This window comes from Varanus komodoensis, unplaced genomic scaffold (genome assembly GCF_004798865.1).
Source record: "Varanus komodoensis strain SLA01 unplaced genomic scaffold, ASM479886v1 scaffold8, whole genome shotgun sequence".
NCBI classification, from domain to species: Eukaryota; Metazoa; Chordata; class Lepidosauria; order Squamata; family Varanidae; genus Varanus; species Varanus komodoensis.
Window position 1 is genome coordinate 21922336 of NW_025336481.1, and position 12613 is coordinate 21934948.

At 37.9% G+C, this 12613-nt stretch overlaps 1 protein-coding gene across 3 annotated transcripts in view; it reads left to right on the plus strand.

The window, feature by feature from the left end:
- ANKS1B (ankyrin repeat and sterile alpha motif domain containing 1B) overlaps positions 1-12613 on the plus strand; it is a 325003-nt gene that overhangs the window by 116089 nt on the left and 196301 nt on the right. For 2 of the 3 annotated variants that reach the window (XM_044454762.1, XM_044454763.1), the window contains 2 exons: positions 1069-1640; positions 3738-3801. In XM_044454762.1, coding sequence (XP_044310697.1) covers positions 1069-1640; positions 3738-3801 — 636 coding nt within the window. Of the gene's footprint in view, positions 1-1068; positions 1641-3737; positions 3811-12613 lie in introns of all 3 variants that reach the window. The other variant, XM_044454764.1, reaches the window with a different exon arrangement.

Below are 12613 nucleotides of genomic sequence, written 5' to 3' on the forward strand. Positions count from 1 at the left end.
TGAACAGCATAGCATACATCTCAGTGTATCTTACTGTGTTGTTCAGAATATTTATGGGCAAATAACATTTAAATACCCTGTGTAGAATTGAACTTTTGCAAAGATTTTGAGCTGTGCATCTGGCAGTCCACAGATGGAGTGTGGCACAAGACTTTTTCCATTTTGTAATTTTAACCGCAGGTTGAAAAAGTGTTCCCACTCCTAACTTAGAGTGACATTTTATGCTTTGTGTATGAGAAATACTGTGTACATTTCCTTGACAAGCCTGTGCTTGGAATGAAAGAGTGAGCATGTTACTGACAGGTAAGCTATTTGATGAGCCAGTAACTTACACTGCCCTAAATATTGGGATATGAGAAACCGTATTCGAATCCCTACCCAACTGTAATGCTCACTGAGCAAGCCAGTATCTCATGGACATTTCTATCCTGTGAGGACAAACTCCAGAAGGATATCTATTCTGAGAAGAATGTGCTGAAAGAACAATATATAAAAATCTTCAATAACTATAATTTTACCTACTTTTAATTTTGCTTTAATTTTTTTGCATTTTGAAAACATGGTATTTAAAGTATTATTTTTATGCACTGTTGGAAACTGCCCAGAGAGCTTCAGCTACTGGTCAGTATAGATGTGAAATAAATGATTAAATAAAATAAAACAAGGGAGGTTAATTCACAAAAGGTTATGCCAGCGTAAATGTCTGATTACAGTGCTGAAAGCCCCTCTTTTTTTCTCCTTCACTGGGGGGTTTCATAAGGCTAAAAATTCACCATGAGCTGTAAAACAAGGCACTTCATTCAACATTTGTGGAATACAAATGGAATAAAGTAGCTAAATGGTTTCCCTGCCCCTACTTTGGAGTTTATTTTATATCAGTCCTAACAAATTTGCCAGTGAAATCAAATGAATATGCAAATATATTTTATGTGGCAGGTGGTTTCAGTACTTCATTTTACAGGATACAAGAAAATAGCATACTAAAGATATTCTTCTGTTGAAGGTGGTATCTGTTTCTTTTAAAAAGGGTTTGCAGTAATAAACTGAAAGAAACATTATATCTTACAGAGACACAACAAACTTCTGTGGAAAGTGAGCCCCTTGAAATGCATCCTTCTGAGCAGTTTGCTGGCTTACTTCATGGATCATCGCCTGCTTGTGATCCACCTGAAAATCCACTCCAACTCTACAGAAAAGCAAGCCTGACTGTTGAATTATATCACAAAAGTAGTTTAAACAGGAATATTTTGGATCCAGCACAGCTACAGGAAGAAAACAGTGTTGATCCTCCAGTTAAAAAGAAAAAACCACCCATTTTAAACAGAACAATATTCCTTTCTAAAAGTCATCTAGGAGAAACTAACACACTGTCCAGTATCACAAGAACTGGGGATCAGTGGGTTGTTAATGCAGCAGGGTTTTTTGAACGTGCTTGTACACTTGGGAGAATACGATCTTTGCCAAAGACTCTCCTTGACATGCATTTATCCAAATATGTTTCAAAATCAGATTCTAACCTCATTTCCTATCCACCTAATGAACAAAAAGCAAGAAGGAATTGGACTGAATCCACAGCAGCTTCAGAAATCTCGAGAGGAAATTCTGAAAGAACACCATCATTTACTTCAGAATGGGAAGAAGTAAGCCTTTGATTTATTTGCTTTAATACTTGCATGCATGCATAAAGAATAAGAACTTTGTTAGATAAGATTAGGAATACCTCAGGAAGAGGGGACACGAATCAAAATCCAAAAAATTGTTTGTTGCTTCCAGTTTTTAGAGGATCTTGGTTGTTAGATGCTGAGAAAAACCTCTGCCAAAGAGCCTCAACGTGCTGTCAGTGTAGACAGTATTGATATAGATGGATAAATGGTCTGATCAGATATGTGCTAGTTCTTATGTTCACTTTCACGCTAACATTTTTATATGTATGCTCATTTCCATTCACAGGCTTTTGCATTAATTGACAAGCCCTTGTTGAAGTTTAGGAGGACTTCAAAAAGAGTTTTATTTCAAATGTTTGTGAAACTCAGGGAAAAAAAATCAATAGTCCTGTTGTATACATACATCCCTTTGCACATACTCTAAAGTGTGCTTGATTTTTGAAGTAAATAAAAATTTAGCTATATTTTGTGGGGGAAAATCAGGGATATATATAGTAATAAACCAATTCCGAGGTTTTGTTACAGTACTGTGGACTTAATGGAAGTTATCTCCATGGCTAATTCAGTCATCTAGATGTAGTCTGGGACATGCTGTGGCATGCAGGTGAAAACCTTCTAATGGTCCTCTAATTCATTTTTCTAGCAGAAGAAAACATTGTGTTAATCCAGTAATGTTCTGCTATTCATAAAAAAGCTAATTGTATTTACTACTGTCCCTATAACAAAGAACAATATAAAAATGTGTAGGCACAATGGCCATAAGTGGAACAAAGCTACTTGAACATGTAGCTCATATACTTTTTTGTATGACGTTGTGATTGCCCATAGAATGACTGGGGATAAAGCAGGGTTCCCATCCTGGGGTACCCACACCCCCAGGGGGTGTGGGATGGCTTTTCAAGGAATGTAATAAAGAAGAAGGCTGTGTCACAATTTGCCAAATTTGGTGAAACAAGACATTTTCTGCCAAAAATTATCCCAATAATAAAATTATTACTTTGTTTTCAGTTCTTCTTCGTCTATTAAGACAAAATTTAGGAATCACCTGAATCCACAGACAGACTTACTGATCACAATTATTAAGAAAGTTCCACGTTTTGACAAAATCATGAATGAAAAGCTGGAGCAAAGAAGTCATTGAAATTTATGTTCACAGTTGGGACTGATTTTACTGTTTACATTTTTTCTAATTGCTCAGTTGAGAAACAGAGTGAGTCAGAAGGGTCCCTGGGCCATCTAGTCTGACCCCCAGCTCCAGCTGGCTCCACTCATGACACACCTACCATGTGTATGTCAAGCCTATCCTTGAACATCTTCACCAATGGGGCTTCAGCCATTTATATTTGAATTTTATGCACTGGGTTAAAAGCTTTTTTTAGTTCAATTTGTTCACATGCAGTACTCTATGTGGTCAAGTTTGTGATTCAAAAATTAGAAATGTGGCTTCTTCATCTTCAGATGTGATACTATTTTTGTAGGGGATGCAAACACAAACATTTTCCAGTGGTGTGGGACATAGAAAAGATTGGGAACTACTGCAGTAGAGCATGCTGAAATATGTACGGATGTTATATGAAAGTGCATTTGTTCCTGGCTGACCAATTTTGACTAAAGTAAATATTTAGAATAATGAATTCTATTGCAACTTCATTCATACTTTTTTCTTATGTGTTAACTTATCATGCTATATACACTTACACTGTGTTTCACACATAAATTCAGTAATGTACAGTTTGCAAATGATGAACAAATTAGGGTGCAATCCTATGCATGCTTAGATAGCATGCTGGGAATTGCATAACAATTTTTCTGTCTAAACAGGGTTGAGAATTGTAGAACATCTGTCTAAAATTTGTTTTGGTTTAAACATGCCTCAGATATGCCTTTAAATCATTTTTAAAGTAAATGAGGCTGGAGAGTGAAGTCTGTCTTTGCCTGTCTTAAATACACACGTACACTCAGTATTCTCAAGTGTATCAAACTATTATATAATAATAGTGATTCTTTTGGTTTTTATGCTTGTAAATGTACAATAAAGCGTAATGAAATTTCTCTATATATTTTTTCTTGCAGATTGATAAAATAATGAGCTCCATAGATGCTGGTATAACTACTGGACTAGAAGAGATTAATGATGGTAAGAAATGCCATTTTCTTCAACATTATTTCATTAATGAAACTCTTTGCTAGCTAGGAAAATGGTAAATTATGGTAGCATATTGAAATTGTATCATGCAAAGTTTGATTTCATTAGCTAGAGTTAATTTCATTCATCATTTCTGGTGAAGTACAACCATTTCTGTGCAACCTTCACTCTTTTACCAAAACCATTCTGCTATTTCCATTTCAGAAGATTCCCTGCAAAAGAAGTATGAAATGCAAAGTCATTACTTAAATTCAGTGTATCTATTCAGTTGGAAACTGGTGTTGCTTTCAATCCATTCTACCCCAATTTACATCTATTATCAGATAGCCTGTCTGTTTGGTGACTGGTCAGTGATAACAGAAAAAAGTCTAATGTCTGGCTTTGCCTGGAGCATGGTTGTGGGGAGAATGTCAGATTTGGCACCAGTCTTTTTTTCTTTATTTTTGAAGTCAGAGGGTGGTAACTAGGGCAATAAAAAGTAGAATTGTGAGGGAGCCCAGAGCACCACGGAATCTCAGTGAAAAAGTATCTAAACCTCAGTAAGAAAGTTTTCTATGAAAAACATTCATGTGAGTTAAGCACCTTTGTGTGTTTAGCAAGAGGCCATAGCAGCCAGGGTTGTCAACCCTTCTGTACCTTATGCTAGCAAGTAACTAGGCTTTCCAGGTAAATTAACTCAGTAACAACAATAAAAGATACAGTTGCACAAGAAAAAAGCCAAGAGTAGTTTGAGATCTATCCAGTTGATATCACTTGAGTTTACATTTATGACTGTTTGCCTGTTGGACAAAAGTTGTTGGCCTGTGCCAGGTATAATCTCCTGGCTCTCAGAACCAAAATTACTGACCTGCAGAAGCTGAAAGAGACAGAGAGGTTGTGGACAAAACTTTTGAAGGTTTGATAGCAACTTGTAAATCCCTGAGTGACTGCTTTTCAGTAGCCACAGTGGATGGGAAGAAGAGTTCTCTCAGCAGATACCTCCTTTGGGAGGTTGGGGCAACTTGTAGTGGTGGGGTAGTCAGTCGTAAAAGGCTGTCGTGAGGTCGTAAATCACGTCCCCAATTACTCACACAGACGCAGGCAATAAAAACTAAAGACCTTTATTCCAAATGACTACAAGATTTATGTTTACGACAGTGTAGGAGATACTGCAGAGAGCTCCAAGCAACACAGTTGCCCTCTTCTTTCTGACCTCTCAATCTCCTCACACGTCCCTTTCCATGGGGATTGGACAAACTTCTTTGTCTCCTTCTCTGTTCTAATTGGTCTAAGTATCGAAGTCTCCGCCTGAGTTGGGCACATTCCATGACAACCGACGCCCCTTCCTGATTTCCGGGAACTCCCTCAAAAACTTGAGAGTCAGGTGGCGGGGGGGGGGGGGGGGGGGGGGGGGGGCTGTGCCGTGGGCACCAAGTATAAACCTCCCTGCTCTAAATCCTGATCCTCACTGGGGGCTTCTGGCCCTCTTTCGTGTGCTAACGCCTCCCCCGAGTCGTTAGGCATGACACAGACATAGATACCTGAGTTTGTGACTAGCAGCTAGACTGTATTGTAAATTGCCTGTTGGAAAAATTGCAGATATAATGCACCATCTAGATAGCTTGACAGATAGTGCTGGCATGGAGTCAATGATTGTGGTGCATGCCTATAGCAATGATATGGGGGAATGCAGTTAAGAAGTCCTAGAAATGAAATTTAGCTTGCTAGGTAGAGGGCAGAAAGTGAGGACAACCCAAAGTAGCTTTCCTTGAAATACCTCCTGTTCTGTGTGTAGGGCCAGCTAGATTAGTTGATTAGTCTCAATCTGTCAATGTGACAGCTGTATAGAGAAAAAGGGTTTAGATTTATTAGGCATGAAGGAACATTTTGGGACAAGCCAGGTTTGTACAAGAGGGATGGATTCCACTTGAATCAGAATGGAACTATGACAGCAGATGCTTACCATAAAAAGGTGACAGAGCATTTTTTTAAACTGAATCTCGAGAGTAAACTGGGAGTATCCAGCCTGAACCATTCCATGAGGACAACAATAAAAAGCTTCCAATTGCCCAAATGGGACTGGGTGGAAATTGACCATGAGCATATGAGAAAAATCAGCAAAGGGATAAAAGGCCATAGTAGAAAATGAATGTGCAAGTGTCATAGATGTTTGTTGAGGCAAGAAGGGAGCATTGGAGTTGTGTTTTCTTAAGCAGTTTTCCAGAAAATTTTGAATGGGAAAATTTATAATGCAAATTATGTTTATTTGTTTAGGAAAATGTTTTATTGTCTTAGAACAAGGTGGGCAAATTGTGACCAGAAATTTTGGCCTGCAACTTCCATTATCCCTTCCCATAAAGCTCAGAGGAGACATAGACCAAAGTTTCTGGAGGACCAGAATTTGCTCCATGCTGCCTTGAAGATATCTAATTTAACTTCTCTATGTTAGTCATATTTAGCAAAATACATTAAAAAGAAGTAAACTGTGTTAATTTTTTGTTCCAGTACACTACAAACATTTGACCTGAAATATTTGTGTGGCTATTAAAACACATTTAATGTAATTTAAATGTAATATTACGTAGATTTTTAGTGGAATATTTGTAAAAATGTAAAGACAATAGTGTGTACTTCCCTTACATTGTTTACATTTAAGAACAACAGCACAAGTTTATGAAACTGAAATACTAATTGATCTTAGCAACACAATGTTATATATATGATATATTGACAATCATTCTTCTCCTTCAACTGAGTTCAACTTTTTCACCAAAGTTGTTGGGGAACCTTCAGTTCTGCATTCTTCTTTGCATCCATTCATTCCATTTCATTTTCTCACATACCTGCAAAGGATAATCACATGAAAATACATTCATTACATGAGATAATACAGTTATCAAAGCAGCAAATTAACGTATCTCGCCACATGGAAGATTATGGTTCTTATTACACAGCTGTTTCCATTTCATTGAGACACTATCCATAGCTACATTGGAGTGGTACCTAAGATGCTAAAGAACATATTGAGGAACAACTTTTGATAGTAAGGTATTGTTTAGTGAAGCCACCAATGGCATACTTGTTAAGCAGTAAACACTTCACAGGAGTTTTGACAAATGGGTATTGTGAGCCAATACACATTCAACAATCTGTGTTCTTGGTGTAGCTCCTTGTCAGGCCATACAACATCACAATCTTCTTGGTCACTGAGAAATTGTAACAGCTCCAATCAAAAGGGCCTTTGATTGCCTTATCTAGAAGCTAGCTAAATTTATTTGTGGCTCTTGCCTCAGGTGCTTCTTAGATAAGTGGCAGCTAGGACCTTTTGTGAGTGGGTGTTTAGCACTACGAGATTTGTCATGCAATAGAATTTACCTTTCTTTCTCCAAACAGACTCTGTTGCTGAGAAAATTGTATCACATCCATAGATGTAAAAGATAAGTATTTCCACAGCAGCCAGCTATAGGATGTAATTGCTATTCATCTCCACTTTCAGGACATCAGATCTTTCTATACAACTGGCTCCTGGTGGCACCTTCTTTTTAGCTGCTCCCCATCTGTCTGACCACCTTACCTCATCTGCTGGATAAATTGAGTCTATGCATCCATATAGAGAAAATGTTTCTTGTATCTTTCCAAGGACATTGGTTTATTGAGGTAGTTGTAGATTCAGTTATGGACCTGCCATTTCTATCTAAGGTCAGATCCATTATACTTTCCTAGCTAGTCAATGATATCTCTAGCATTTGAGCTTCCAGAACACATCATATTCAAAACATTTTGTATACTCATGGAGACCACCACAGTGATAACCCACTTATGCAGCTGTACATGAGATAGCTGCTATATTTCATTTTTTTCCAAACTTGGAATCTCAGACCAAATAGTTAATTTAACATATTCAAAGCACAACTGCTGGACTAGTAGCTGGATGCTGCTATATTCAATATATGCTTTAGAAACTACCATGAAGCCTTTGACTAAATGGATCACAAGAAGGTACAGATTGTTTTGAAAGACATGGGTGATTGTCCTGATGTATAACCAGCATTGTGGACAGAATATGAAGAAACATAATGGTTTCCTACAAGCAAAGGTGGTAGACAAGGGTATAGCTTATCTTATCTGCTCAAGCCATATACAGAACATATCATACAGAAAGTTGAATTAGGATCAGAGGAATGAGTGAAAATTGGTGGAAGACATATCAGCAATTTAAGATACGCAGATGATACCATATCAGTCACAGAAAGCAGCAATGTTTGATGAAAGTAAAAGAAGAAAGAACAAAAGCAAGACTGCAGCTGAACATCAAGAAAACAAAAGTCATGACTACAGAAGAATTACAAAACTTTATGGTCAGCAATGAAGAAACTGAAGGATTTTGCATACTTTGGCTCATTCATCAACTCAGAGGAAGACTGCAACCAAGAAATCTGAAGATAACTGAGATTTGAAAGGGCAGTAGGGAAAGAACTAGAACAGATCATCAAGTATACATTTTCACAGGAGAGCACATTATTGTCTTCTCAATCACTTTTTATGGTGTGAAAGTTGGACATTAAAGAAAGTTGACAGGAAGAAAATAGATGCATTTGAAAAATACATGGTGCTGGAGAAAAGCTTTGCCTGGACCAACAGAAAGATGAACTAGTGTGTCCTAGATCAAATCAACCCATAACTTTGTCTGGAAGCAAAAATGACAAAACTGAAGCTGTCATACTTTGGGCACATCATGAGAAGGCAAGGCTCACTGAAGAAGACAATCACGCTAAGGTAACTTGGAGGCAGAAGAAAAAGAGAAAGACCAATATGAGATGGATTGATTTCATAAAGCAACAGCTTCGTGTCTACAAGAGCTGAGCAGGGCTGTCACAGACAGGAAGTCTAGAGGACATTCATTCATAGGGTCACCTTAAATTAAGGACAACTTGATAGCATGTAATAACATTGCATATTGTATTTTATTATACTATATTGTTCCAGTAAAATTAAGTTACCTGAAATGTAATGATCTTCATGCAGCTTATATCTACTTTGTTTCTCGTAATATAATGTATTGCATTTATTTATAACCCCTCCTTTAGCCAAAAAGGCTCCCAGAATGGCTTTCAAAGAGACTCCGTCCTCAGGCTTACCTTACAATCTAAATCATGACACAGGAGTAAAGAATAGGGAGAGAGGTGTGGGAAAGCATGTTCAGATACAGCTTTTAGAGTTACCAGTTGTGATGGAGATGGATTAGCTAGTTTGCTGGAACAGTCTGCCTCCAGTTGACATTTGAATGAAGGCCAGAGACAGCTGGTCTCTCAGCAAAGGCAATGGAATAGTCCTGTTTTTTTTATCCCTGCTATAACTGCACTTACAGTTATACAATACATATTTCTGTCATATTTAGATTGGTATGTTATACTCCCCTCTAAAAAACATACACACAATAAGACATTTCTAAAAATAGTAGAGGAAATTTTCACTGCAAATAAATTAATGGCCTTTATGGGGATACAATGCTGAATGTGGTATCAGTGGCATACAGGGAAGGAAGGCACAGGAGGTGGTAACTGTCACTGAGGAACGACAGATGGCAATAGGGACAAGGGACCCAACATGCTTAGTGGGAGAATGGTTCTGGTGGATTTTCAGATTATTCATGGAAAGTAATTGTTTCCCTTCTCTCCCTGCCATGTATACCGAAATAATTTAATTTCTCTAGTGAAAAATGGTTGCAATGACTAATTGCATAATCTAGAAGCAAAGGATATTGTCCAGGATATAGGAAATAATTGTGGAAAAGGCTATATATCAAGATGCCCACACATTTCCAGTTAAAATTGTATCCTAATTAAATATGTATTTAACAGCTTTAAGAAAAACTTACAACCATATGGCAAACAACAAATGAGGAGAATGGTGAATATAGCATCACTAGTTCCTATTTTTTTAAAAAATCAAGTTTACTTGGACTCTGTTCTTTCCTTTCCTCCCTGTCCTTTCCTTTCTGTCTGTTATACTATGAGTACAGATGCACTATTATGTATAGGAACAGGCTGCTACACTTTCAATGAGGATCTACTAATATATATTTAATGTGATCAATGACAAAATTCTAGGGCAAATGAATTTAAACTGCTCTCAGTATAGGCTAAATACATATAATATTTTCATTATGTACTTTACCATTTTTGGTGGAAAGGCAGAATATACATTAAAAAATCAAACACTATTTCTTCTTTACCTATTATTAATGTCACTACTCCCACAATATTCATCTTAGACAATAAGATCTTTCTTATCTATAAAAGTATGTAAAAGAATTGGAGTTGCATTAGAATCCATCAACTAATTTAGGCACACTTTATAAGCTTTAATAAGCAAAAAATGGCTGTTGCTTGTTCTAATACCGTTGAACCAAGCTCTGGATGAGTCTAGATTGCATAGGAAAAGGCATTTATGTTACATACCTATCCAGTTTAAAAGATGCACTCAGTATTCTGCTCAATCAGTATTGCATCCCTTTTCTATAACATTAGAGAGCCATGTGGTATTTTAAAGAATTTATTAGGATGTAACTTTTCATGGATTAGAGCTCACTTGGGCTGACGCCAGTTAGTATGTATAGGGAGTGTGTGTGTAATTTTACACACACACACACAGAACAAAACAGACAAACTGGTATAAACAGTGGAGTCAAAATACTATAAAATGTAAGAAAAGATTATGTTAGTTTCCATATATTACTGGTGAGCATATATTCAAACAGAATAATGCTTGGAATGAAGACCAATGCATTTCTTGTACAATGCATTTATTTAATTTAAACTTTTTGTATCCCACCCTTCAAAGTGTCTAAGGACGGCCTTTGTCTGGGAGTAGTCTTAATGCTATAGTGAAAATGCCATACAACTGACAGCATGATATGGTTTGTGGTTAAGGTCTAAACAGACTTCTAACAGGCAAAACCCATCATGAGTGCAGAAATAGCAAACTTGAGTGTGTCAGGGCAAGAGCACCCAATGAAAGGAGAATGTTGTCAACAAAAAGTTAAATGACAGCTTGATAGAAAAAAGAAGATATACAGGAAGTGGAAGCAGGGCCAGGCCATGGAGGAAGAATCTAAACAAATAGCAAGGACTTGCAGGGACAGCATCAGGAAGCCTAAAGCAGGAAATGAACTGAGTATAGCATGGTATGCTAAGAACAACAGGAAAGCCTTCTTCAGATACATTCAGAACAAAAGACATGAGAAAGAGAAGGGTGTCCAGCTACATAAAGTGGATGGCAGAGTGATAACAGATGACAAGGAAAAGGCAGAGATGCTCAATTCCTACTTTGTCTGAGTTTTCTCCCACAAGAAAATCTACAACCAAGAGGAAGCACAAGCTGAAAGTGAGAGATGGCAGCCCAGGATTGACAGACAAACAGTCAAGGAATACCTAGATGGAATTAAAACATTCAAATCTCAGGGGCCCAATGAACTTCATCCCAGAGTCATAAAAGAGCTAGCGGAGGAACTCTCAGAACCACTGGCTATTATCTTCAATAAATCATGGAAAACAGGAGAAGTGCCAAACGATTGGAGAAGGGCTAATGTTATCCCTGCCTTCAAAGGTGGGGATGGGGGAGATGAAACTCGGAACTACAGGCCAGTTAGTCTGACATCAATCCCTGGAAGAATTCTGGAGCAAATGATTAAAAAATCTGTCAGCAAGTATCTTGAAGAAAATGCAGTGATTAATAGAAGCCAGCACTGATTTATCAAGAATAAATCCTGTCAAACTAATATCTCATTTTTTTGACTGGGTAACCTCCCAAATGGGCAGAGGGAACACTGTGAACATAATCTACCTAGACTTTAGCAAAGCTTTTGGCATAGTGCCACATGACATTCTGTTAAGCAGATTAGCAAAATCTGGACTAGATAGAAAAACTCTTAGGTGGATCAACAATTGGCTGCAGAATCAGACACAAAGAGTGCTCATCAATGGCACCTTCTCAGATTGGATGGAAGTAACTAGTGGGGTGCCATAGGGTTCAGTCCTGGGCCTAGTGCTCCTCAACATCTTTATTAATGATTTGGATGAGGAGGTACAAGGAAAGATAATCAGTTCTTCAGATGATACAAAACTGGGTGGAATAGCAAACACCCTTGAAGACAGCATGAAGATCCAGGGCAATCTTGATAAACTTGAACACTGGGCTGAAAGCATCAGAATGAGATTTAGTAAGCACAAGTGCCAAGTCCTCTACCTAGGAATAGGAAACTAAATGCATTGATATGAGATGGGGAATACGTGGCTCAACAGAACTGAAAAAGAAAAAGACCTTGGAGTTATTGTGGACACCAGGCTAAATACGAGCCAACAATGTGATGTAGCTGCCAAAAGGGCAAATTACTTTGAAATCACAGGAAGTAGTGGTTCTCATATACTCCTCACTAGCCAGACCTTATCTGGAATACTGCCTCCAGTTCTGGGCACCAAGATTTAAGAAAGATGCAGAAAAATTAGAAAGGGTCCAGAGGAGAGTAACAAAAATGATCCAGGGTTTGGAAACACTGCTCTATGAGGAGAGACTGAGAGAACTGGGCATGTTCAGCCTTGAGAAGAGAAGACTGGGGAGGGGGGCATGGTATCCCTCTATAAGTACCTCAAAGGCTGTCACAAAGAGGAAGGTCAAGATCTCTTCTTGTTAATACCAGAGTGTAGGACATGGAATAATCAAGTCAAGCTGCGACAACCCAGATCAAGGTTAGATATCAGGAAAAGCTTCCTCTGTGTCAGAGCAATGTGACAGTGGAACCAGCTGCCTAGAGACATTCGAAAAG